This window comes from Gopherus flavomarginatus, chromosome 2 (genome assembly GCF_025201925.1).
Source record: "Gopherus flavomarginatus isolate rGopFla2 chromosome 2, rGopFla2.mat.asm, whole genome shotgun sequence".
Lineage (NCBI taxonomy): Eukaryota > Metazoa > Chordata > Testudines > Testudinidae > Gopherus > Gopherus flavomarginatus.
Window position 1 is genome coordinate 52,030,593 of NC_066618.1, and position 27,351 is coordinate 52,057,943.

Genomic DNA, 27,351 nt, shown 5'->3' on the forward strand with positions numbered 1-27,351 from the left:
ACACTTTAACAAGATTCATTAACCAAAATGACAATGAATTAGGGAGCAGACTATACAAAGTGTCAGATTTTTTTCCCTTTGAGACTTTGTTCCTGAAAACATGCTAACTTAAAAGCTCTGAAGACTCTTGTTGGTTCACAAAACATATATAACAGAGGTAGTGGCAGTGCAAACTTTCCTGCCAGTGTTCGTCTCAGGGCCACCTTTAGCAATTAAAATAGTCTCTCATCTTTTCAGTTCTTGGTGCTTATGCTTAGACTCCCCATAAGAGTGCAGGCTGTGGTAGGTTTTGCGATATGGTCAACTCCATTTGAAATTAGCAAAGACAACTAGAAACAATATTTTAAAAACTGTTTATCAACAGTGGTTATTAGGTATCTTACAGGTGCTCTCGCTCGTTTGTGTTGGAGAGTTAAATTAAAAATTACACGAGACAGCAGTTTAATGTGATTTATTTAGTTATTACTAAGAAATGGCCGGCTCCAGGCCCCAGCACGCCAAGCGCGTGCTTGGGGCAGCATGCCGGGGGCGGCGCTCTGCTGGTTGCCGGGAGGGAGGCAGGCGGCTCCGGTAGACCTCCCACAGGCATCCCTGCGGAGGGTCCGCTGGTCCGGCGGCTCCAGCGGACCTCCCGCAGGGACGCCTGCCGGAGCCGCGGGACCAGCGGACCCTCTGCAGGGACACCTGTGGGAGGTGCACCGGAGCTGCGGGACGGGCGAGCAGCAGAGTGCCCCCCGTGGCGTGCCGCCATGCTTGGGGCCGCAAAATGGCTAGAGCCGGCCCTGCTAAGAAATGGTTATGTTAAAAATAGACAAGCCGTAGCATTTAATTCAAGTCAGGTATGAGGCTTTATTGCCAAACTAAGGAAAGTGACTGTTTCCAAGACATAAGAACTCATACCCAAGCTTGCATAATCCAAATTTAAAGATACTCTTTAAAGCTACAGCCCATAAAATGTCTTAATTTTAAATACACATTTCCTGCTAAGTATCATATAGAACACCTGATACATATGGTATGGGAGGAAGCACACCGAAACTTAAACATTGATTTTTTTTCTTTTAAAAACACAAACCAATTTGCTTACTAAAACATTCCTCTGGATACACAAACATTACACACACACACAATATATAAAAAATGCCTGAAAAAAGTCAAAATAATATTTTACTTCTTACTGAAAAGATCTCAGTTCCAACAAAACTACATTTTTTTCATTGGCTGCACTTAGGATTGTTAGCAAAGACGCAAGTACGAAATAGAAGTCAGTAGCACCTTGCCACAGTGTCCAGTTCAAATAGCAGTTGGCCAACAGACATCTCTTGAGCACCTCCACAAAATAATTTCAGCCTCCTTGCTCAACAATAAGATTACACTATGCAGTTATTGTCTACTCTGAAGTTGGAAGGTGTGTGCCAAGAAGTATCAATTATTCCTTGTAACACCAAATGGGAAGTACTCAGGAAATTCATGGATAATTTTCAGTGCTTCATTGTAAAGCGCAAGATCTGAAAGGGACAGAAAATATTAAGACATTGTGACAAATGGATTAAAACGCTAACTAGCCCAATATAACAAGGTTGACACATTCTCTATTTTTACATTACGGAGTCTGAGAAAGTTCTTCCTCCTTCTTCAGCTGAGTCTTACCATTTTTAGGCCTCTTTAGCTATAATTTCCTTTGACAGATGAAAACAAATATTTAGAAGAGGTTGTAGTCCAGAGTGCACGTATTAGTTATGTGATGGGGAACAAAAAGATAATTCCTTAGCAGCTATACTGAAACTCCATGGTTTGGAAAAGTATTGCATTCCTCTTGCTAACTTTCAGAACCTTGTATTATGAAAGTGTCTACTACTGTTTATCCACTTTCTCTACAACATGTGTTTATTTGACCTGCCTCATACTCTTCTTGGGTCTCCTCTTGAAACTAGGTGGTTTTTTTTTTTTTTTTAAGTTCTTCTCTTGGGAAATCCTTGTCATGGTTAATCATTTCTGTTGCCCTCTCTCTACCTGGTCTATTTCTTTATAGAGCTGGGGGTGTGTGACCAAATGTAATTATTCTTATGTTATTCACAATCCTCTAGTCTTGACTAACCTATGTCATTCATAAATTTTGCTACCTCAATATTCGCCCTTCTATCAAGTCATTTATTTACTGATATCAAACCCAAGAAAGGGTGGGCGTACACCCCTATTAGCCTCCTTCCAAGTCCAATGAAACAGACCAACAAATGAACTATACAGGTCTGTTGCATCTTAGGCGTATTTAACATGCGCGATTTCAGCTTTATGCGGTCGGCAAAAACAAGAAAAAACAAAAAAAAGAAAAGTAATTTAAATACTGTTTTTGTACTGTGGGCGATTCCGCCCACCATTCAACTCAATGTAATTTTGACTATACGCAGTTTTCGCTTTATGCGCTAACTGCAGAACGGAACCCCCGCGTAAAATGAGACAGACCTGTATATTCCTGCTGTCTCTCAAATTTCTAATCCGTGAGAAAGATTCACCTCATTATCTGACTACTGTTTCTTGACTAGCCTCTTGTGATTTTACCAAAGGCTTAAAAAAACAAAAAAAAAACAAACAAAAAGCACCTATTGATTTCCCTTTATCAGCTATTTTGTGGACACCATAAAATAATTCTAAAAAACTGGAGACACATTCTCTTTATGGAAGCCATGCTGGTTTGTACTTGTCATAAGTATCTAGGTGTTTTATAATTAAGAAGTAATCTTTGTAAATTCCTCTATTGTCCTTCAGCCTCACTTCCCCACACCATCAAAACACTATCCAGTGAATGGAGGATTGAGGGATAGTACTTTGTGTACAAAAGCAGGTGTGTGCTATGTTCAGAAACCAGTGACAGAGCGGTACAAATGATCTACATAAGAATACTCTTTTTGGCTTGAACCAACTTTTGCATAGGGACATTAACATTACTGTACTTTATCTTTCTGCTTTCTTTTGTTCAAGGTTCTGTAATTAAGACAAGTTACTTATGTAGCCTCCACCTCTAAGTCTAAGGACTTTAGGGTTTTTAGCAACTTTCTTGTTTAGGTTCTTTCTAACTAGCTTTCCCTAAATTCCTCTCTGCCCCCAAAGTTCAATACCATAATACTACATTTTGGTATGATCTTTCCTGAGGATATTACATGTAATTGCATTATGGTCACTAACTCTGGAACAAAGGTCTGGCACTGCATGGAACCCTCTGTATCAGTAGCAAAGATTTCTGGAAGCAGCTTGTGAACGTGTAGAAAGAGCTCCACTCACCACACTGGCAACTCCCAGACGGACCTGACTCATGAGAAAGGGTTAGCAGACGTGCCCCTTCCTTCACTGTGGAAATGTTTATAATCTAAGAAGTTATGTACGTTATTTGTAAGGCTTATGTTTTACTTACCAAAAGCGCTTTTATCTTCTCTGAACTGGACATATGACATGCACAGGATAGTTGCCTGATTTGTAACTCTTCCCACTACTTCAATGACACCAGAGAGTTCTTCATCTAACTAGTGAATACATAGAAATTAAATCGTCACCAGAGTAGGTTTACTATTTTCTGCATGTCACTAGTTACACACCCAGCTACAGTTTAGGAAACAATGTTTGTTACTCTAATTTGTCTGTTCCATTTCAGACAATACAGTACTGCTGAAAAATAGGTCTACAACCTAATTTGTTATTTAAAAGATCTACAGCTTTATAACAAAGAAAGGATTTAGTATTGTCTGTAACAAACAGATTAGCAGCAACCCAAAGGGATCTTGAGTGGGTTATGTCCTTTACAGTACAGCTGGCTCACACTGCAGGTTGGTGCAAGAGACATGTAGGTGCCATGCTTACCAGAGGTGCAGTAGGAGAAGTTTTTGTACTCCAAGTGCGCTGCTACAATTGCAACAGGCTTTTGCCTAGACTGTGAAAGGAGTGCTCTTCATGTGTTTCAGCTATAGGTGCCTATGCAGGAGTCACAACGTAGACCCTATGTTTAGGCACCTAAAAGTTAGTAGCTTGAGCCCAGGTAATGAAGATTAAAAAAAGAAAAACTAAAATCATCATAAAGGTTGGCAATCTAAATGTAAGTGCTTTCTTAAGCCATTTCATTATTTCTGAACATCTAGAATTTATTGCCCACCTACCAATGAATCTCCTAGACTATGAAAAACAGAACTTTTGTTCCAGAAGGATAGATTACCTTAGGGGCCTCTCTGGGCCCTACCAAATTCCTGGCCATGAAAAATGCACCACGGACCATGAAATCTGTATAATATACGGTAAAAGACCAGATTTCACGGGAGAGAGCAACATTTCTCAAATTGGGGGTCCTTAACCAAAAGGGAGTTGCAGGGGGATGGGGAATGTCACAAGGTTATTGTAGGGAGGTCATGGTATTGCCACCCTTACTTCTGTGCTGTCTCCAGAGCTGGGTGGCCAGAGAGTGGCAGCTGCTGACTGAGGGCCTAACTCTGCAGGCAGCAGTGCAGAAGTAAAGGTGGCAATACCATCCCATGCTATCCTTACTTCTGTGCTGCTGCTGGTGGCAGCTCTGCCTTCAGAGCTGGGCTCTCAGCCAGCAGCCATCACTCTCCAGTGAATGGTTTCCAAAAAGGAGCAGGCCTGAGCTCCCTCTAGGCATTTATTGTCCTTTGAGTACATGATCGGGGGAAAGAAAAAAAGTTAGGACCAATAATGTTAACTTCCAAAATGACACTTAAACTTACAGGCTCGCTCAGTTCAACAGTTGTATTTTTTCCTTCTCCATCCGAAAGGATGAAAAGTTTCCCTGATGGGTGAATCTACAAAGAGATTATTAAGTGCATATCTTCGAACTATCAAAGCAATTTTTTTCTGAATTCTAACTTGATTCTATACTGTACATATCATACATTCAAGAACAGTAAAAGTGCGTAAATTAGATTATTCCCCATGTCATTTTAAAAATATTTTTAAGATCAAAATTCTTACTTTTTACCACCAGTTTACATTTTTTTCCCTTTTGGTCAGAATAGCCAATTAAAAAAAGCATCACTTGTTTTTAGCTACTTTCAGGCTATGTCTACACTATGAGTTAGGGTGCGATTCCCCTGATTGTGTACACATATGCATGCTAATTCTCATCAAGCTAGCACAAGCATAAACAGCAGTGTTGCCATGGTAGTATGAGTAATGACAGCAGAGGCATAGCTGAGTTGTGCTGAGTACATACCCAATAGTTTCAGGCAGGTTTGTCCTCGGCACAGCTCAGCCATGCTTCTGCTACCGCAACCAGTGCTACTATGGCCACACTGCTATTTATACTCATGCTAGCACGAGAGCTAATGCAAGTATGTGTACATGAGCAGAGGAAGCACAACTAGTTGTAGTGTAGACACAGCCTCATTTCTTAAAAAGCACAGGGCTTGTGATGCAAACACAACAGAGCATTATTTTTAAAAGTATGGTTTTCACTAAAAGTTTTTTTAAAAAGTCAAATATATATATTGATAAGCTTTGTAAAAACCTTTTAAACAAAATCAAAATTATGACGTTGCTATAACAGCATAGCATCAGATACATTCACAATGAAGCGTTTCCTATATATGGAAGAAATGCAAGAGATGTTTTTGCTTTATTTACAATATTGTTATAATAATGCCATCTAACAGCATTAAATAATTTGTATTGTCGTTACGAAAAAGTGACCTTTTAGATGCTAATTAAGAATTGGAAAAATTTTATCTTATATATTTATCCAAAACAGCTAGTAGAGATCACATTTTCTAACTTTAAGAAAAAAACCACGACTCATAAGCTATCCATTCTTAGGTCTTTGTTTCTGTATGAAGCATGGATTGTGTTTTTAAAACACAAGGCATGGATCATGCTTTGAAGGTCAGCACACCTGGATTCTATCAAACCAAAAAAGTAATAAATACCAGAGTGGAAAAGGTGCCACTGAACTTCAGACACAGATGTTCAACTTTATCAGCTGCTGAGTGCTTCCACTAACCTTAAAAAGTCACAGATCTCTTTAGTTCTTTTAAAAAAAATTTTTTTAAAAATATTTTTTTAAAAAACTAAATACAGATGACAGCCCCTAAGATTACTACAACTAAAAATATTAGAGTATTCCCCTTACCCAGTGCACTGAAGTTATTTCATTGCTTCTCTATAGACAGGTTTCACACAGCACCATGGGAGAGAGTCATTTTAATAAGCAACTCCATCTTCCAGTAAGACAACAAAAGTTAACAAGGGGTTATGGTGTAGTCATGGAAGTTTTCAGGGATATCAGGCATTCATCTGTGACTGACCCCTACCCTTTCTGGATGATCAGAGAGTAAAGGATATCTAAGCAGGGTGGGTAAAAATCTTTTTTTTTTTTTAAATAAATTAAAAAAAAATCTTTTTTTTAAAATTGGATTTTTTTTATAAGTTTTTTCCTCAAAAAGCATTTTATCTAAAGATACATTATAGCTCAGATCATGGAATAGGGATTATAAATTCTAATTCTATAGTACGATAATATATTCATGAAATGTTTAAGAAAAGTTTTGTAAATGAGTTCCAATAGTTCATGGATTAGAGATCCACTCATATTAGGTTCCAGGGGCTTCTGTCTAGATTATTTAGGTTAATCTTTCTATCTACCCAATGGGACTCAGTGCTCAGTCTAGAAGATTTAATCAGAGATGCTTAGTTTTGCAGTTCTCAAACTGTGGATTTGTGTTTCCAGAAATAACATGCTTGTTAACAGCAAAAATGGTTTTTTAAAATAAAATAAAATAAAATAAAATAAAATGAGAGGTGAGAAATAGCAGACCCCAACCTATTGCCCATCTGCAAATTTGTGTACACAGAGTCAATCCCTTACCTCTCTCTAAAAGTGCAAATTTTCAAAAAGTTCAATGAATAGAAGATTGTTGGGGGCAGAACAGATCTGGACAAGAAGAAGTCTGGAGATAAATGTGAGAAGGGAGGGACAGGCAGTAGAAACAAAAGTGAAACTGTTTGAGCAGCATATTCCAGAAGTCTTGAGGTCTTTCTGAGTGTACCCTTCATTGATTAAGATCCACCATACCATTCTGTCCCTAGAAGGGAAAACCTGAAATGTCAGCAGGTCAAAGAGACCCAGTCTGGGAATATTTTAATGAAGTTCCTCTACCTGTGGGTAAGATAGGCATGCGTGCAAAACGCAAACAGCGCAACAAAGAAATGTAAGGCCTGCTTGCCTGAATGAAACAATATCATGAGAAGTGTTCCTTTTTAGGAGGAAGCAGCAATGAAGATGATGAAAGGTTGGTAAACTTTTTTATTTCATACTTCTTTCTTAAGGACTGCTTGTCTTCCTTCTGGACTATTCTTGAAATCTTACGTTTGAGCAAAAACTATAGTTGTTACTCTATGGTACTATCATTTTAGATGCAGTTGTGATAAAAAATAGCTGAAATAATCAGATCTTCCTTTTACAATTTCACCTTTAAAGTAGTACTGAATGTCAGTGAATGCAATGAGCAATACTAAATGAGTAGTATGGTAATAATAATAATTAAATAACTGCATTAACTTGTTTTGTTTGAGAGTCCATCCTCAACATACAGGATTCTGAAGACTATCCACCTTCAAGATCACCATCATTTTCTATAGTTTCAGAGTTATCTGCTGATGATCGTGTTTCAGTCGCATCATGTATGTCACACAGCCACAGTATATCACCTGTAGCAAAAAGAAAGAATTGCCCGGTTTGTTTATGCAACAAACTCTCCTTTCCATATGATTGAGAACCCACACTTCAATAACATGGTTCAGTCATTAACAGGATACAGTCCACCCAACAGAGCAGCTGTTGCAGGCAAATTGCTGAATAAAGTGTATAAAACAGAAATTGAGTAGTGTGCAAAAGGTCTAGAGGGTGAAATAGTGAACCTGAGTCCTGATGGGTGGAGCAATGGCCACAATGATCCTGTTGTATGTGCTTGTGTGACAACAGAAGACGGGAATGTCTTCCTTACAGAAACAATTGATACATCAGGAAAAGCACACCCAGCAGAATACGTACAAGAAGTAGCAGTCAAAGCTTTAACAAACTGAAAAAAATAGTGGGAAGGAACCAAGCTAATGCTCCCTCAAGACTTGCGATGGAACTCAGTAGTGTATTGTTTTGAGCACTATATCAAGAACTGGCCTAATCTGAGGACAGTTTGTGAACAAAATCATGAAAAATTAGATGGCACTGTCACAGCCGAAGTTCTCAACATTGGGCTTAAGAGAAATGTTGAACACATGCTGAGTACCCTGAAGCCTATTTTGTAGCCTTGAACAAAATGCAGAAAAATAGCTGTTTGATTGCTGACGCTGTTGAAATTTGGAAGGAACTGACTGAGATCTTAAAAAGAGAAATATGCAATGACAGAGTTAAATTACAAGCATTAAAAAAAACAAATGGGACAAGCACTATCTCCAGCTCATTTTCTTGCAAATATTCTCAATACTCAGTACCAGGGACAAACCTTAACTGCTGAAGAAGAGGAGTTGGCTCTGACATGGACATCCAGAAATTATCCCTCCATAATGTCAACTATAATAAACTTCAGAGCTAAGGGTGAACCATTCAAGAAATATATGTTTGCTGATGATGTTTTAAAGAAAGTTACACCAGTGAACTGGTGGAAGTCACTTAAGCACTTGGATTCAGAGACTGTTGAAGTGATGATCTCTTCTTCTGGTAGTGTAGAAAGAATATTTTCTGCCTTTGGACTAATTCATTCCAAACTGAGAAATTGTTTGGGACCTGAAAAAGCAGGAAAGCTTGTTTTTCTTTTCCAGATTATGAACAAACAGGAAAATGAAGGTGAAGGTGAAGATGACTGAGTTAGCTGCAGAAGGCAATATTTTAAGTTTCTCACATTGACCTGGCTGTCACTCAATTTCATTTTTGTTTTTGAAAATATTTCATTTAACTATTTTAGTTAAAAACAATTAACAAAAACAAACCTGATTTAAAAAAACTTGAATGTTTAACTAAATTCAAAAATTCATATGCTTGTTTTGTTAAAATATTTATGTTTGCTGTTGAAGAAAAAAAATCCAGAATATATAACCGTGCTGTTTTAGTTCAATAAAACAATGTAAATGTCTGTCTGGTGATGTTCTCCTTCTAATACAGCACAGCAAGGAAATCCTCCAAATATTAATGATTAACCAGTTGAATTAGACATAGTTCACCTCCCAATGACTTCATAAATATCTGCTTCTATTACCTTTGGTAAATGAAATAACCAAACAATCATTCATTTTCTGACACAGCTGTAAAACTCATCTGAAAAGTTTTCAAAATAAAATCACTTTAAAAATGTATAGTGTACCTTCTAAAAGTGAAACTTACATCTATCTCTGAGTTGTTGGTTGTTATAACCTTAATACATATCCTTCACAAGAATGTACTTTTATGTAGAAATCCATTATTAAATCGAGTCTTCCTGACTAAAAAAACCAAGAAGTTGTTTTTGTTGATACAGACTAACACGGCTACCACTCTGAAACCTGTATTCTTGATTAGTGATTTAAATCAAATCCACTCAGTATCTAAGATCACTTACAGATTTTAAAACTTCCCTTGATGAAGCAAATATATCACCTATCCTCAAACATGCAATATTTGACTTATACTAAAGAAACCTTCTGTCATGAACTGTCCTCCAGCATCCAACATCCCTTTGCTAAACAAGCTAATTTAGAAGCTAGGAAAAAAAAACAGTTTCAAACACTAGCTGTCAGCATCCTGAACCTGTCGGGCTTCAAATCTGTGCACACAACAGACACAGCACTTTTTGTGCTGGTGGATGACTTCTTGTGCCCGTATTCACAGGAAGTACATTCATACTCATCATGTTAGACATCTTTGGGCTACTTGATATGGTAGATCACCAGATACTTCTGCCTGACTCCAAAAAATTGCAGGGGTTGGGGATAGACCAGAAATTCCCTGAAATGGCTCAAGTCTTTCCTTTCAGAGTATTTCTGAAGAATTGCCAAGAGCAATTTCTCCTGCACACGGTTTGATTTTATATGAAGCCTTTGGAAGAGCTAAGGAGACAAGGCAGGCTGAAGTGCCAACAATCTGCAGATTATGCTCAAGTTGACATCTTATTTACATCAAACTTAAAAACAGCAACTCTTCCAGCTCTCTCAATACTTAGACAAAGTCAGTTTCTTGATGAAAAGCAGCTAGCTAAACATGAACCCAGGCTAAACCGAACTGACGCTGGTTGGTTCTGAAGTACTTCTTTCTTCCTATTGCTTCAATAAACACTCCATTATCAAAGGTCCTTAATTATTAAATTGGTCCACAGCATGAGGTCCTTTGAACTGCTCCATGCATTTGGGTACCCAAAGAGCTAGAGCAGCAAAAAACATCAACTGTGACTGGCCAGAAGATTGTGCCTTGTCTTTCTGAGACCAGCATTCATGGCTTCCAGTCTTGATTACTGCAAATTATGCCTATGACTGAAGCCAAATGCTAATCTGAGTGGCACAAAAATGCAGTAGCCTGTCTGCCTAGCAGCCGGGGTCCCAAAGGCCAGAAATACATCACCTGGGTCCAGTCTAAACACTAGTTCTCTATCTCCAGTTAAAAGTCTAGTCTGTATATTCAAAGCCCTTCAGGAGTCTGACCCTTTTTACCACAGGACTGTTTCTCCCTCTACAACCACTGCCTCCCTCAATAAAACCTTGTCTACATTTAAAAGTTTTCACACTTCAATTATTATGGCACAGTTAAAGTGGCAACTCCCACCCCCAGCCCAGATGCATTAATACCAGTATGATTGTACTTCCACCTTATCGCAGTTTGGTGAAGCAAACCAAGCTATACTAGCATAAAATATTTACGTTGGTTTAAATGTGTCTATGCTAGGGCACTGACTGGCAAAACTATGTTGGTAAAAACACCCACTATACCACCACAGTTCTCCAGGTAAAAAATTACGTCAAGATCAAGCTTAGCATGTTTGACCATAACACTTAAAGCAAACAAGCCACAGGGGGAGACTCATTCTTGCAGAGAGATCGGGGAGACTACAGACATGCTGGCATTGTTATTTCTATTTGGGTACACTTGACAGATGCAACATCACGGGGCTTTGTAAATATCCTAGCACTAGGCAGATATAATTTGAACTACCTGCAACTCATTTTTAAAGACCCACTAGATCCGAATTTGCTGGTGTCCCCCTACCTATGGTAAACAGCGCAGGCAGCCGGGAGAGGAGCCGCAGGCAGCGGGCGGGTACTAGGTGCAGAGCCCAGCGCTGGCGCGGCGAACCCCGCGGGGCTGGTGCTGCTATGCAGCGGAGCTGGGGGTGGAGATACGGCACGGAGCTACACGGGGCTCTGGGTCTGCGACACCTCGGGCCAGGACCGTGGGTAGAGCCTGGCCCGGTGCTGCCTGGCTTCAGGGAGCAGCTCCCCAGCAAGGGCTGTGAAGGGACCCATAGCCGCCCCCTCCGCCCAGTGTCGCCGAACCTGCGACCGAGGGGAACCGCGCAGCCCGGAGCCTCATGCTGCCCTCGGGAGAGTCCAGCAGCGGCCGACAGCCCCTCAGCGCCTGGACCCCGGGGACACGCAGGGAGGCAGCGGGCTCCAAACCCTCCGGCCTGAGGAGTCAGAGGAACCGGGCAGGGAGCGGCCAGCGGCGGGGGCAGGGCCTGGGTAGAGTCGGGGGTCCCGCTACCTTCTCCAGTCGGCCCACGAAGCAAACGGGCTTCCCGAGGTGCTGCGCTAAGTGGCTGGTGGCGATGCGGGGCCGCGGCCCCTCGTGCACGTCCCCCATGTGGAGCGGTCCCGAGGCTCGCGCTCTCCGCAACAAGACACTGAACCCTTCGAGCGGCGGGAAACCAGCACTTCCGCTTTCCGAGCCCGGCAGTCACCCTGGCAACAGGGGAGGGGCTTCCTCTCAGGCCGCCAATCGAACGTGACAAAATCCGTTACCGACGCCCTGGTGACGTAGGCAAAAGGCCCTTCTTACTACGTAGGAAAGGGAGGGTGGTTGTAGTCTTTATGTTGGGTGTGAGGGTCGGGGGGCTGCCTGGCGATTGAACCCGGAAGCGAAGGCGTTAGTGGCAGCGTCAGGTGTCGCGGTTCGGTTCGAGAGAGCGTCTGAGGCGGGTACGCGGTGAGTGAGCGGAGCGGGGCTGAGCCTTCCCCCGCCGCGCGCCGCAGTCCCTGCCTGAGGGGAGCTGCTTGGGGTTGCCCCGCCCACACCCCCTGGAGCGCTGAGTGCGCGGAGGTGTTAGGGGGCGACTGGTCTCCTCTCCCCTACACACCAGTTGCGCAGAGCTGGGGATGGTGGCTGATCTGCCTCGTTCCTAACCCTTCTCTATTCTGATCAGAGCCCTGACCCCAACTCCATGAAAGGCAGCCAGGTCATGTCTCCATGTGGGTGTATTTCAGGAGGGGTTTGTGAAGGGCTATGAGAAGCTGCTCAGGCTTTATCTACACTTGAATATAAGAATGGCCATATTAGGTCAGACCAAAGGTCAGTCTAGCCCAGTGTCCTGTCTAATGACAGTGGCCAATGCCAGATGACCCAGAGGGAATGAACAGAACAGCTGATTCTCAAGTGCTCCATCCCTGTCTCCCATTCCTAGCTTCTGGCAAACAGAGGCTAGGGACACCAGCCTTGCCTATCCTGGCTAATAGCCATTGATGCACCTGTCTTCCATGAATTTATCTAGGTTTTTTTAAAACCTTGTTATAGTCTTGGCCTTCACAACATCCTCTGGGAAGGAGTTCCACAGGTTGACAGTGTGTTGTGTGAAAAAAATACTTCCTTTTGTTTAAAACCTGCCAATTAATTCCCTTGTTCTTGTGGTATGAGAAGGAGTAAATAATGCTTCCTTATTTACTTTCTCCACAGCAGTCATGATTTTACAGACCTCTACCATATCCCCCCCGTAGTCACCTCTTTTTGAAGCTGCAAAGTCCCAGTCTTTTTAATTTCTCCTCATATGGAAGCTGTTCCATAGCCCTAATCATTTTAATTGCTCTTCTCTGTACGTTTTCCAACTCCAATATATCTTTTATGAGAAGGGGTGACCAGAACTGCCCAGTTTTCAAGATGTGAGGATACCATGGATTTAAATAGAGGCAATATTATATTTTCTGTCTTATTAGCGATTCCTTTCTTAATGAGTCCCAACATTGTGTTTGCTTTTTTGACTGCTGCTGCACATTGACTGGATGTTGTCACTTGAAATTATTTAACTATAACTGAAGTTGCTCGGGGTGTGAATAAGTCCCCCCTCAGAGCAATGTAAGTTATACCAACCTAAGCACTGGTGTAGACAGTGCCATGTCGGCAGGAGAGCTTCTCTCTCCAACCTCACTCCTGCCACTTACGGGGGCTGGAATTAAGGCCTTGTCTACACTACTGGGGTAAGTCAACCTAAGTTATGTTATATGTGAATAACATAGCTGGAGTCAATGCAGCTTAGGTTTACTTACTGCCAGCTTAGGTTGACTTACTGCCAGGGCTTTGGAGTGGAGCTGGAGCACAGAGCAGCTCTGGAGCAGTGGAGCTGCAGGTTTTTGCCTGGAGCTGGAGCACAGCTCCAAAGCCCTGCTTACTGAGATGTCTACACTGTGCTGCATCTCCTGTCGACTTACCTCACTCCTCTTTTTTGGGTGGAGTACTGGAGTCCACCAGAGAGCGCTCTGCAGTTGATTTAGTGGGTCTTCACTAGACTGGTTAAATTGACCCCTGCTGCATTGATTGGAGCAGCCTCGATCCCTGGTAAGTGTAGACATGCCTTAAGTCAGCGGTTCTTAAACTGTGGATTGGGACCCAGTTTTAATGGAGTTGCCAGGGCTGGCTTAGACTTACTGGCTCAGGTTACAGACCCCCTGCCGGGGGCTGAAGCCCTTGCGCTTCAGCTTTGAGCCCCCCTGGCCGGGGGGCGGTGGAGTCAGGTTTTGGCTTTGGCCCCGACACCTAGGGTGGTGGGATTTGGATGGGCTCAGGCTTCAGCCCCCCACTCCCAGGGTCATGTAGTAATTTTTGTTGTCAAAAATCCTCACCCCCCATCCCCCTCCCCGGGGTCACAGTGCAATAAAGTTTGAGAACCCAGGCCTACGTCTGTGCATCTGTGCTGATGTAGCACTTCTTGTGTAGCTGTAGCCTCTATGTCCAGCCAGAAGGAAGTGCTTGGATCTAGGGTTTATATAGTGCTTACCAGACAGTTTTGGTTTCATTGCCTGAGTCCCCTGTTGGGCTGGGCTCTTACTGTTCTTTTTTCACAGTGGTGCAGTAAATTTGTCTCCAGTGGTGTAATGTTACAAGGGGGTGAAAGTTCACGCACCTAAACAAATGTGGCCTGAGTGCCTCAGGCACCAAAGCTCTCACTAATATGAGCGCTTTCCTGTCTGGAGTGTAGTGCCTCACCCGGAACTGGAAGTGTGAATTGATAAATGCCGTTGGTGGATGAGGCCAGAGAAGAAATTAGAGCTTCAGGATGGGAGACAAACTTTACTTCTACTGATGGAGATGAGTTGGTTCATTCTTTGAAGATGTTGTTATTTTAAGGGATAAGGGCTAACCACTTCTTTAAAAACATAAACTGCGTTTACCTTCACATTTTGAGGCTCTCTAATTTAATAGGGGAAATCAGTGATCAGTATGGACCTACAAAGGCCAGCTCTAGGAGTTGCTCCCCATTGCTGTGCTTTAAAAGTGGCTTTCTGCAGTGCTTGGGTCTCGTTTACCAAGGAGTGCTGCTGCTATTCTCAGGGCCTGTGGGTGCAATTGGCTTTTCCTGGTGCCTCATCCACTGGGGACACCCAGTGCCAGGTCACTCTTCCCCTCCCTCATTGCCCAATGTGCAAATTGCCCCTCTGCCTTGACTGACTTTCCTCCCACTCCAGTCAACCTTCCACCATCAATGAAGTTGTCCTTGTAGTTGCTAAGGATCCTTATTCCATGTTAATTCTAGTTAGCATTTCCTTCTGCCTCTCTCACCATCAACCATCCAATTCTCCTTGAGTTGTTCTCCTACTTGAGAAAGGAAAGAACACTCAAAGTCTCAGCTCTGAGCTTGTTGACTGCTACCTTCTGTTGGTGCTTCCAAGGAGGTTTGGTCCCCCATCCCTTTGGTGTCTCTGCACTTCTGCCCCTGCTCCAGTGGGTCCTGACCCAGGGCCCTAGGGAACAGGTGCTTCCACAACCAGTCTCAGTCACCCAGTACCTCAGTCCCGCTCCCTGGGTCACTTCCTAACCTTTTTTCCAAGGCTGGTAGTCTCGTGACCTCTGCTGTCTCTCTTCTGTTGTCATTGGCGGTCAGTTGAGGTCTGTTGGAGCCTCAACCTAGCTGACTTCTGGGTCTTGGAGTTCCGTCAGTCTCCCGGTAGGAGCCTGCAACACACATCTGCTCTTGTTGGAGCTGGAGCATGCCCAGCAGGGGTGAGGGGATGTGGCTTCCTTGGCTGACAGAGTGTAGTTAACCCCTTCTGAACCATTGCGGGGTAGGTATACCCTGTCACTGTATTCTTGTTCTTCTTAGTTTACTTGGACTTTCAGAAAGCCTTTGCCAAGGACTTTCACCAAAGACACTTATCCTATGACTACTTTGGTTAAGAGGGAAGGTTCATTCATGGATCAGTAACTGGTTAAAAGACAGGAAACAAAGCATGGGAATAAGTGTTCAGTTTGCAGAATGGAGAGATGTAAATAGCAGGGGTCTCCCAAAGACCTGTACTGGGGCCAGTGCTGTTCAACATATTCATAAAGTGTCTGGAATAGAGGAGTAAACAGTGAGGTGGCAGAGGTTTCAGGCAATACAAAATTACTGAAGGTAGTTAAGTCCAAAGCAGACTGTAAAGTGTTACTCACAAAATTGGTTTCAGAGTGGTAGCCCTGTTAGTCGGTATCAGCAAAAAGAACAAGGAGTACTTGTGGCACCTTAGAGACTAACAAATTTATTTGGGCATAAGCTTTCGTAGGCTAAAGCCCACTTCATCAGCTGCATGCAGTGGAAAATACAATAGGTAGATATATATACACACACATAGAGAACATGAAAAAATGGGTGTTACCATACCAATTCTAACAAGACTAATCAATTAAGGTGGGATATTATCAGCAGGAGGAAAAAAAAAACATTTGTAGTGATAAACAGTTGACAAGAAGGTGTGAGTAACAAGAGAGGGAAAATTAGCATGGGGATATAGTTTTTACTTTGTGTAATGACCCATCCACTCCCAGTTCTTATTCAAGCCTAATTTAATGGCGTCCAGTTTGCAAATTAATTCCCAGTTCTGCAGTTTCTCATTGGAGTCTGTCTTTGAAGTTTTTTCTTGAAGAATTGTGACTTTTGGGTCTGTAATTGAGTGACCAGGGAGGTTGAAGTGTTCTCCGACTGGTTTTTGTGTCCATTTATTTTGCGTAAAGACTGTCCAGTTTGGCCAATGTACATGGCAGAAGGGCACATGATAACATATCACATTAGTAGATGAGCAAGTGAATGAGCCTTTGATGTGGCTGATGCGATTAGGTCCTATGATGGTGTCCCTTGAATAGATACGTGGACAGAGTTGGCAACAGGCTTTGTTGCAAGGATAGGTTCCTGGACTGATGTTTTTGTTATGTGGTCTGTGGTTGCTGGTGAGCTTCAGGTTGCAGGGGGTCTGTCTGTAAGCAAGGCCTGGCCTGTCTCCCATGATCTGTGAGTGATGGATCGTCCTTCAGGATAGGTTGTGGATCCTTGATGATGTGCTGGAGAGGTTTGAGTTGGGGGCTGAAGGTGATGGCTAGTGGCATTCTGTTACTTTCTTTGTTGGGCCTGTTCTGGAGTAGGTGACTTCTGAGTATTCTTCTGGCTCTGTCAGTCTGTTTCTTCACTTCAACAGGTGGGTAGTTGTAAGAAGGCTTGATAGAGATTTTGTAGGTGTTTGTCTCTGTCTGAGGGGTTGGAGCAAATGCAGTTGTATCTTAGAGCTTGCCTGTAGACAATGGATCGTGTAATGTGGTCTGGATGAAAGCAGGAGGCATGTAGGTAAGTATAGTGGTCAGTAGGTTTCCGGTATAGGGTGGTGGTTATGTGACCATCACTTGTTAGCACTGTAGTGTCAAGGATGTGGATCTCTTGTGTGGACCAGTCCAAGCTGAGGTTGATGGTGGGATGGAAATTGTTGAAATCATGGTGGAATTCCTCAAGGGCTTCTTTTCCATGGGTCCAGATGACTATGTTGTCAATGTAGCACAAGTAGAGTAGGGGCGTTAAGGGATGAGAGCTGAGGAAGCATTGTTCTAAGCCATAAAAATGTTGGCATACTGTGGGGCCATACAGGTACCCATAGCAGTCCCGCTGACTTGAAGGTATACATTGTCCTCACCCACAAATTTCACATATTTGGGGACAAAGTCACAAAGTTCAGCTGTGACATTGTCAGGGATACTGTTCCTGATGGATTGTAGTCCATCTCTGTGGAATGTTGGTGTAGAGGGCTTCTACATCCATAATGGCCAGGGTGGTGTTTTCTGGAAGATCACCAATGCATTGTAGTTTCATCAGGAAGTCAGTGGTGTCCCAAAGATAGCTAGAAGTGCTGGTAGGGTAGGGCCTGAGGAGAGAATCCTACATAGCCAGACAACCCTGCTGTCAGGGTGCCAATGGCTGATGAGGCATCCAGGATTTCTAGGTTTGTGGCTCTTGGGTAGCAGATAGAATACCCCTGGTTGGAGTTCTAGGGGTGTGTCTGTACAGATTTGTTCCTGTGCTTTTTCAGAGTTTCTTGAGCAAATGGTGTAGTTTTTTTGGTAACCCTCAGTGGGACCGGAGGGTAATGGCCTGTAGTATGTGATGTTAGAGAGCTGGGTGCGACGGGGTCAGGGCAGGGGATTGGGGTGCAGGAGGGGTGTGGTAGAGGGCTCAGGGCAGTGGGTTGGGGTGCAGGAGGGATGTGGGGTGCGGCAGGGGGTCTAGGGTAGGGGGTCGGGTGTAGGGTGCGGCTAGGGGCTCAGGGCAGGGGGTTTGACTGCAGGAGGAGTTCAGGCGGTGGGCTCTGACCCGGTACGCACGGGGGGCAGGGCAGACAGGCTGCCTGCTGCCCTGCCCTGCCCTGCCCTGCCCCCACAAGCAATTGGAACATGAGGAGAAAAGGTGCAGGGGTGTGTGTGCTCTTGCTTCAGGCACCGCCCCCAGCATCTCCTATTGGCCAGGAACAGGGAACCGCGGCCAATGGGAGCTGCTGGGGAAGGTGCCTGGAGCAATGTCAACGCACACCCCTGCACCTATCTTCCCTCAGGTTCTGTCTGCTTCATGGGAGCCTGCCCTGCCCCTGGTAAATGCTGAGGGAGGGCGGGGGGGCTGCAAGGAGCTCACGAGCTGCAGAAAATAACCTAGCGGTCCACATGTGAGCCACTTGTTTGAGACCCCTGATCTAAAACCACACAAATTGTAAGTAGGGCAAAGAAATGCATTAGGTTATCTTTTGTTTTGGCTTGTGAATTTTTCTGTGCTACAGAGTTTTTTGTTCTTGTTTTTATAACTGTGACGCTGAGTCCAGATGGGAATCCTCTGTGTTTTTAAATCTCTTTATTACCCTGTAAAGTTACCTTCCATTCTGATTTTGCAGGTGTGATTCTTTTAAGAACCTGATTGATTTCAGTGTCCTGAAGACAAAGGGTCCAGTTTGTGCTCACATTGCTAAGGTAATTGGTTGTTATATTATTCTCAAGCCTCCCCAGGAAAGAGGGTGAAGGGGCTTGGGGGGGACAGGGATTCCAAGTGACTCTTCCCTGAATTTTTGTGTAAATCACTTGGTGGTGGCAGCAATACCATCCAAGGACAAGGAAAGGAATTTGTGCCTTGGGGAAGTTTTAACCTAAGCTGGTAGAATATAAACTTAGGGGGTCTTTCATGCAGGTCCCCACATCTGTACCCCAGAGCTTAGAGCTGGGGGAGGGGATTCCTACCTCTCAACATGGAATAAATTATACGTATAATTTGGTTTCAACGTTTCTGTGCCGTAAGTGTATGCTTTTTATTAGTCATGCAAATGGCATTTGAATTGATACTGTATATATCATTTTTTGTATTTTGTTAGCTAGTAGCTTGATTAAAAATGAAATAAAGAGAGACAGATTGCATCTACGCTTCTTTTCATAAAAGTTGTGAGAAAACACTTTAAATAAATATTTGGATGATGGGAAGAAATCACTTTTTTTTTTCTTCTGTCAAAGAAATCTTCTAGGCAGTTTCTCAGAACAAAGTAAATTGGGATGATAAGGAGGGAGAGCTTGTGTACATGGTTCAAATGAATGTCATCCTGAGTCGACTTCTAGTGTTGGTTGAAAACTTTGGAAAAGTGAGGGTTTTTTCCCCTCATGAACCTTTTGTTCTGGGCCTTATTTATGAAGTAATTTTTGATAGTGTTTTCATAGCACATTAAGTCTTCAGGCAGCGTATTAGTTAGATAAAAGTTGATGAAATGATCAGAGGTTACGTTATAATGTATGGAGATGTGAAGAGCTGTCCAGGATTCAGTTTTGTATATGAATATAGTGGCTATTCAAAATTGTTGAGATTGTACATTGCAAAGCTTGGATGGTAATTTGGGTATCCACTGTTGCTGTGCAAATCATTTATTCCACTACTGGCATGTCTAACTGGCTTGTTTTAAATGTGACAAACTGGCCCAGAACGGTCAATCTATAAGTTGTTGTTTGGTTGGTGGTTGTTGTTGAGATAATAACCACACTAAGCTTGCCTGCTCAGTTTCTTAGTGAAACGCACGCTGGCCTAACCAAGAATTACCAGTCATCTGCTATTCACCATACTTGAAAATGGTATTTAGAAGCTGCTGGAAAAGTTACACAGGTACTTTGCTCTTCTCTAGGAATGTGAGCTCTGAAAAACTGAAACTTTGTATTGTGAATACCTAGTATGTGTTTTCAGAAATTCATAACTTTGAGTCCAATTCAAACCTATGTAACTTTCATGCAGGTAATTCAATTGCCTTCAATAGAGATACTTGTGCGAATGAAGTAATATGTGTGAATTTCAATGGGATTGAGCCATTGGTTAACTTGCAGCAAAATATGTTCCAACTTGGTGACAAGCATACATAGTGAGGATTAAATACCTACTGTATTTCAAGTTTCAAATTTCAACTAGTTTTGGATTAACTCGGTCTGGGTCTGGTGAGTTAGGGAGGGCATAGCAATTTTTCATTGGCAAAATGGGTGTGAGAGAATGTGAAAAACATGCATCAAAAACAGCCCAAGGGTTTTACTTCAACTTTATGAAGAAACGCAGAGACCAAACATGGAAACTTGCAGAAAAATAGTCTGTTTGCACTGAAAGTTATTAGTGAGAGAAGGTGAATAATTGTTTTTGTACCTCTGTCTGTAGTGTTGACTTTCTCAACAAAATATTTCAATCCATTTGACACAAGGAAATCGGATTTTTCAAATCTAGAGATAAATGTTCAGAGTTAATATATGTAATGTATCAGAGGGGTAGCTGTGTTAGTCTGGATCTGTAAAAGCAGCAAAGAGTCCTGTGGCACCTTATGGACCAACAGACGTATTGGAGCATGAGCTTTTGTGGGTGAATACCCACTTCGTCGGATGCATGTGACGAAGTGGGTATTGACCCACAAAAGCTCATGCTCCAATACGTCTGTTAGTCTATAAGGTGCCACAGGACTCTTTGCTGCTTTTACATATGTAATGTACTATCTTTTTGGTAATTTCTCTAAGCTAAATTGTATTACTTCATACTTATTTAACAATATTTTCCTATTAGAGGCTTGGGGAGAAGAAGATATGTTCAACCTTTTCCGAAAAAGCCAAGACTCTAAGAAGGTGTCATTGCCAGAAAGAGAGGCAGATGGATTTGTTCTTTTGGGTAAGTGATTCTAATGTAATACTGTTTTATAACATGTTTTAATAATATTACTACTGTCAATTTGGTACTTTTAAAATTTTTTTAAATGAAAACAGAATGAGGAACAGAAATTGGTCAAAACACTGAACACGTTCACGCAATTCTATTTCTTTAAACAAGATTATAGTTGTTGCTTTCATATCATATATTGTGATAGAGAAACATAGGTATTTTAAGCTAAATACTAAGGCTCTTAGCTGGTTGCCCAATGAAAGAGGAAAAATAAGAACACTATGTTGCTGAAAAACATGAATAACTTCAACATTTTCTTCCCCTGTTAAAAGGGAGAACTACTCTTCTTAAGCATTTATTTGTTATAAACTCAGCTGCTACCAATGTCTTCCAGATATTAACTCGGAAATGCTTGCATGTTACATATGTTATTTATAGTCACATATGAAATGTAGGTCTTCTCTCTCAGAATCTGGCACTTGAGTACTTTGGTGAAAAATTAAGCAGTTAGTAATGCTTTAATCTCCTAAAATGTCAGTTATTATAAATGAGATTTTCCAGAAATAAAATGGAATTCTGCTCACTTTAATATATGAATTTGTCAAACTTTTTTTTAATCCAGTCTTTCATGGTCGTGTAAGAGGGATCAAATGTAAGGAAAATCAAGATTTTATTACCCTTGTATTGCAACTGATCTTTTATTTCTTATTGCAGTTATTTCCATCCTTGTGTAAATCCTGTCATTATAAATATTCTGATGTCATCATTATCCTGATTAGCTCTTGCCAGAGGTCTTCCACCCCTCTATTTGAGGCTGACTTTTTTTCCTTCTAATTCTCAGTATTTCAGTTACTGTGGATGTATTTAGGAGTTTGTTCCATTTGTGCTCATTCTAACCTTTTCAGAGAGATTCCCTGTAGATGTAATGGGTATTATCACTGGAACAGTTAGGAAATTTCATAACAGAAGAAATTTTTTAACGGAAGTATTAGGCAGTAGCTTCTAGAACAACTGTTTGTCTTGCATACCAGTAGGTGCCCCAACTACTTACAAGTTATTAGGGCAGGTCTAATTTCAAGGGTATAATTTTTACTTTTTGTAATGTCCTGTTTAACAGTTGCTCTGGCATGGCATTTTTAAAAAAAACTCTTCAAAAGCTTCTGTAAAGCACTTCAGAAGTAATGACTATATAGCTTGAGGCAGTCCCAGAGTCACTGCCAGGCGTGAAGAGCTGTGGGCAGAAGTGTCTTACATGTCACACACATCCTGGTGGTGACTAATTTTGGCATCAGTAGTTCATGTTTTTGTTTTAAACTAACACAGTGGTTAACCTTGCAAATTACTTCAAAATAGATTGCTATATAATTATTTCTTTTCCAAAAGAATAATTGTATGGCAACATCCAGTAGTCCTGACAGTGGAACGTATCATTCCCTTATAGATGGAAGCAGGTAGAAAACTGTCAACTTCAGGGGAAGCTGTCGCAGGAAGGAATGCCTTCTTCAAGAAGTCATTAGTAGTTTTGTCTCCATGTATCCCAGAGCAGCAGCAGTTTAGAAACTTTAACTTCCTGTGTGGTTTTAATTTGGTGATTTTTCTTAATTTATTTTTCAGATTTGATGGTAAAGTACTTCAGAGCCTTAACTTCAGAGTTTTTTTTTTTTTTTGTCAGTGGAGTCTGGATTTTAACAAAGGCATACAAGAGTAAATAACTTAAGAAGCCAAGTCTCTTTCCAACTCCTTAGCCAAGGGAGGAAGGATACTTTTTTCTGTACTAGGAAAAAGGAGGGAGAGCCCCAGGGCAAATGGTGATACTGTGGTCAGGAGAGTTTCTGTCACTATAAGTCTTCAGCTAAATTCTGCGGAGGGTGAGAATTCAGTCATCCTCAAAGTACTTCTGAATAGGATTTTATAAGGAAAGGGTGATCTCAGTACACAAATTTGTAGAGGGAATTATTCACTGTTCTTTGTGCTAAGGTCCACAGATCTGTTCCAACAGATACTGAGTCTGTTTGTGAGTTGGAGGCAGAAAAGGACTTGTCGGTCACTGGCTGCAAGGGAATACCAGACTTCCTGAAGTTCCCCTCTAGTCTTCTCTGCTTTCATAGTGGCCAGTGACTCAGCCAGCCTTCTCTGTTGCATATCTTTTCTGAGGGAAATTCCAAACTTGATTTCAAATTTTTACACTAACATTTTGGCTCTGTGTCTGTCTCTAATTCTGATGTGTCTCAGAATTGAGTTTGGCTCTCTTCTGTAGGGCTTTTGCTGAGGTTCAATTGCCCTAATAAGAGATTTTTACAGAAGATGAAGAGTACCCTAGAAGAAATAGGTGGGTGCAGGATTCTAAACAGTGCTACAAAGGAATTATTGCTAACATAGCATAAGCTTTCACCATGTCGATTGGGTTCAGGGAAAACCAGTTATTGGGAATCACCAAATAAACCCCACTTCCTTCCCTCATTCCTCCTCCTCCTCCTCCTCCTCCTCTCACCATGCTTTCCTAAAGGCCAAAGTTAAAAAATAAATTGTGGGTGATTGTAAACACATGGATATCATTAGACTCCTTGTTGGGTTGTAATTGAGAGTTTCCATCTCTGTTTTGCCCATTGCATTACCTTTAGAGGTAAGCACCTTCCACAGGTAGTTGTGAATGTGAGATTTATTAGCTATCAGGTTAAAGAAGTCCTCAACACTCCTTCCCATAAGGCCCATTGCTGTATATGTATGCATCACTGCCACAAGCCAATTGTGTGTTTCACTCTGGATAAAGAGTGAGAATTCTATTCTGACCATGTGTCTGTGGAATTAAAAAAACAAAGTATATTTTGTTGCTGCATATTGTCTTGTGCTCAGAACACCACCTTTGCGTACACACTTCTATACTGTGGTGATCTCTTACAATAAAACTGTTAAATGAACACTGAAGGATCACAGTAAAGAGGGAATGCTAGCAAGTAGCATTCCATAAGTGTTTGGAAGCTGTTTTATGCCAATAGTTCTATTCTCCCTGTTTTTGTAATACAAGAACAAGGGAATATTCAATTAAACAGAATGGTGACAAATTCAAAACTAATAAAAAGGACATTCTTTTTCATGCAATGCATAATCAGACTGTGGAATTCATTTCTGCAACATGTTAAGGCCAAGAACTTACTAAGATGCAAAGAGGGATTAGATGTGCATTAAATAACAAGAATATCCAGAGTTATAATAGTGAATGTTTCCAAATCTTGAAAGAGAGAGAACTTCCTGTTTTCAGGCTTTAAGCCAATCTCTGTTAAGGATGAGATCTTTGTTGAGGACAAAGGGCATAACACATTATGCCTCATCTGCCAACTGTGATTGTATCTTAGGATACTGGACTGGATGGACCATGAGTAAAGATAAGATTTTTGTCAAGGTTATTTTTAGTAAAAGTCAGGGACAGGTCACAGGCAATAAACAAAAATTTGTGGACCCCGTACCTATCTGTGATTTTACTAAAAATAACCAGGGGCAGGACTAAATAGGGTGGAGGAATGAAGTCCTGAGTGGGGAGGGGGGAACTGACAGGCCAAGACCCTCGCCATGGCTGGGGACACAGCCCTGGCTTCAGCGGCGGGCGCAGCCATGGGGGCGTGCAGCCCTCTGCTCTGGAGCTGGCTGCAGCTGCAGGACAGGGGTGCGTGGCTCCAGCTGCAGCCCTGCTAAGCCCTGGCCACAGCCAAATAGAGGCACACTTCCTTGACTGCAGTTCTCAGCGGAAGCTGCGGGGCTGGGGAGCAGCCCCCACTCTAGAGCTGGCTGCAGGATGGGTGCACAGCCCAGCTGCAGTCCCCCCACCACACGAAAACCAGGGGCTGCAGGGTCCTGGTTCTAGCCATGCAGTCCCAGTTGCAGCAAGGCAGGGGCACACAGTCCTGCCTCCAGCCCCCACTTCAGCTGTTGACAGCTGAAGTGGAAGAAGTCACTGAGGTTTGGTAAAGTCACGAAATTCGTGACTGTCATGATTTCTGTGACTAAATCATAAACTTAACCATGAGTCTGTTTCACTATGGTAATTCCTATGTTAAAGGTCATATGTAGTTAACTTCAGTCATTGGTATCCTAGCATACAGGAGCTGCTTTGTCTGCAATGATGTACAGCAGATTTAATATTTAGGTTTTTTTTTGAGAATTGCAGTTTTGTTGCAGAAAACATTTAAAAATAATCTCTTGAATCCACTGAAGTTCTTCCATATGAGGAAAAAACAATGCAACATGAGTCAGTTTTCTGTCCAGAAAATATTGATTTTGTCCTTCAAAAAAGCTAAGTATTTTTTCTCACCTTTATTTTCCTACAGCGTATTCTAGATATACAAGTGCTTGAAGTATTGTTTGCAGTGAAAGGAAGAATTGGATATACTACAAATTGGAATTAGTGGGGCTGTGTAGCTTTCTGTTATAAATAGAGTATAATTAGGGCCCGATGTAAATCATGATTGGTTTTTTAATATTTATTTTTTATGACATTCATAATAGTGTAAAGGGCAAAGTACTGAATTTCAGAGTTTGCATGGTATTAATTTTACAGGTTAATATACTCCCAGGACAGAATGAGTTCAGTAGACTAAATTTAGCTGTAAAATTCATTGTGTTGTGTAGCTGGGTTGGGTTGCATGCACACAGCAGTGTACTCTTACACAAAAATGTGGAAACAGCACTGTAAGCTAAGGTAATTTTTTGTATTAAAGACTTAATAGACATTTCTTTTTTAAAAACTATTTAAAACATAACAGTTTGGGCATTTTCATGATTTCCATGCACTTCCTGAAATCAAGATTTACACAAAGCCAGAAATGTATTATATTCCTTGCAACATTAAAGACCCAAAATGATTAAGGCAATTGGAAAGTGATAGAAGTAGATTTTTGTTTACAAAACTTTTTAAACTATTCTGTAGTGTTTGGTTGAAACCACTAATATATAATGGGACCCATTTCCCAGATATTGTGTTTATTTTGATCAGAATTTGCCAATGAGAAGAAAATACATGCATTTTAAATACCCCTTTGTTCCAGCAAGTGTATTATGAAAAGTACAAGTCCATAAATTACTTATTCTAGTAATAGTTCTTGTACAACAGCATAATTGATCATTTCTCAATATTTGTACAATTGGATTTATTAGTGCAACTTTGTTTTTACTTGGAATCAATGGCATGGAGATAGAAGTGTTAGCTCTTGATGCTGTAGCTTGTTTTCTGGGACTTGCTAATATATGTGCAGAAGAACCATGTCAATATCGAAAATGTTTTCTTCCTTAATATTAAACGGGCTCTGAATGATGCTAATAAGCAAGAGTTAATGGTACTGGTTTATTGTATTTTAAGCAAAAGTATATTAAACACACTAGGCAGGATGCCAATTGGGCATGTGCTTCTCTCATCCAAAGTCACTTGTGACTTTCCCCATAATGAAACTGCAGCATCCATCATGTGGTTCATGTTTCCACCCCTGCCCTGCCAAAAAAAAGCAAACTGCTACTTCATCTCCGTAAAATTGTTTTACAATAAAATTAGTGGTGTAGTCTTCAAAATAAAAAGCACTATCTGAATAGTACACCATTAAGTGTACCCATGCAAACTCTGGTCAAAAATTTTGACAATAGAAGTTTTTAAATCTCTTGGTATATCATTAACCTACATCTCAAAAAAGTGTATTGCTTTCTCTCTTTTATGCATAAGCAAAATTAAGCTACTAATCCTGTTAAGTGTCTAATACTACAGTCTGGGTTTACTGAGCAAGGAGGAGGGAACAGATCCAGGAAAATAACAACCCTCTCGTCTGTCTTTCTAGTCACATAAGGAGATAATAGCTACCTCCTCATTCAGTAATGAAGTCAAAGTAATCCTCTTGGGTACTTTTTTCACACAAAAACAAACTGCAGTTTGCACTTGTATCACTAGGTGATCCTTGCATTCTGCTGCTACTGTAAAAAAATCAGTGGAGTACAGTACAGTAATTGTAGTGTTAAGGGCCACAAGACCTTCATAACTCAAAAGAATGAATTTGCATATTTTTATAGCAGAAAATAACAGACTGCAACAACATGAATAATTAGGAGCACAAGCTTCATGCTATATTAATACTGTTTGAAAAGCATGTGTTGAGTGTACTCTATAAAAGCCAGTTGTGTTTTGGTTGAATGAACTTGGTCAGCGTCTCTTATGTAGGTTAAAGGAATTAGGTTACAGAACAACAGAAATTCATTATATTTTGCAGCATAAGCAGGTGTGTTTCTTAAAGGCAGTATATATGTTTTTTCTTTCTAGATTTCATATAGCACAAGAAATAGATTTACATTTCACTGTAACTCAAATGTGTTTGACTCTTAATGTCTCTGAACATATCACTTCATTGGCTGTGGCCTGTACATTAGGAAAATTTCTTGTATATCTTTAGGGTAGCTTTTTAAATTAATTCCTCCTCAGTCAAGATTCAAGCCCTGAAAG

The 27,351-nt window shown here is 41.5% G+C and overlaps 2 protein-coding genes across 4 annotated transcripts in view; one reads left to right on the forward strand and one right to left on the reverse strand.

Moving 5' to 3' along the window:
- Nucleotides 1-824: 824 nt before the first annotated feature.
- RPA3 (replication protein A3) lies at nucleotides 825-11,901 on the reverse strand. 3 transcript variants are annotated; one of them, XM_050938777.1, is made up of 6 exons: nucleotides 11,717-11,804; nucleotides 7,606-7,701; nucleotides 6,125-6,154; nucleotides 4,728-4,802; nucleotides 3,410-3,518; nucleotides 825-1,508 (listed from the first exon to the last, which is right to left on the reverse strand). In XM_050938777.1, the coding sequence occupies exons 2-6, from the start codon at nucleotides 7,621-7,623 to the stop codon at nucleotides 1,426-1,428; spliced, it is 315 nt and encodes a 104-aa protein (XP_050794734.1). In that variant the 5' UTR covers nucleotides 7,624-7,701; nucleotides 11,717-11,804; the 3' UTR covers nucleotides 825-1,425. The 3 variants fall into 3 exon arrangements, with proteins under 3 accessions (XP_050794734.1, XP_050794733.1, XP_050794735.1); XM_050938776.1 differs by lacking the exons at nucleotides 6,125-6,154; nucleotides 7,606-7,701 and having other exon boundaries at nucleotides 11,717-11,901; XM_050938778.1 differs by lacking the exons at nucleotides 6,125-6,154; nucleotides 11,717-11,804 and having other exon boundaries at nucleotides 7,585-7,701.
- Nucleotides 11,902-11,978: 77 nt separating this feature from the next.
- Nucleotides 11,979-27,351, forward strand: part of UMAD1 (UBAP1-MVB12-associated (UMA) domain containing 1) — a 142,005-nt gene continuing 126,632 nt past the window's right edge. The window contains exons 1-3 of the mRNA XM_050937634.1: nucleotides 11,979-12,157; nucleotides 18,613-18,688; nucleotides 20,787-20,888. Coding sequence (XP_050793591.1) covers nucleotides 20,807-20,888 — 82 coding nt within the window. The 5' untranslated portion in view covers nucleotides 11,979-12,157; nucleotides 18,613-18,688; nucleotides 20,787-20,806. The remainder of the gene's footprint in view (nucleotides 12,158-18,612; nucleotides 18,689-20,786; nucleotides 20,889-27,351) is intronic.

Bases quoted from the DNA above. Each gene is read 5' to 3' on its own strand.
- RPA3 (XM_050938776.1), bottom strand. From the start codon at position 11,815: ATGGGGGACGTGCACGAGGGGCCGCGGCCCCGCATCGCCACCAGCCAC. The intron at 3,519-4,727 runs GTAAGTTTAAGT...TGTATTCACTAG, and splicing joins CTGTTGAACTGAGCGAGCCT to TTAGATGAAGAACTCTCTGG. The intron at 1,509-3,409 runs GTAAGTAAAACA...TGTCCCTTTCAG, and splicing joins AGAAGATAAAAGCGCTTTTG to ATCTTGCGCTTTACAATGAA.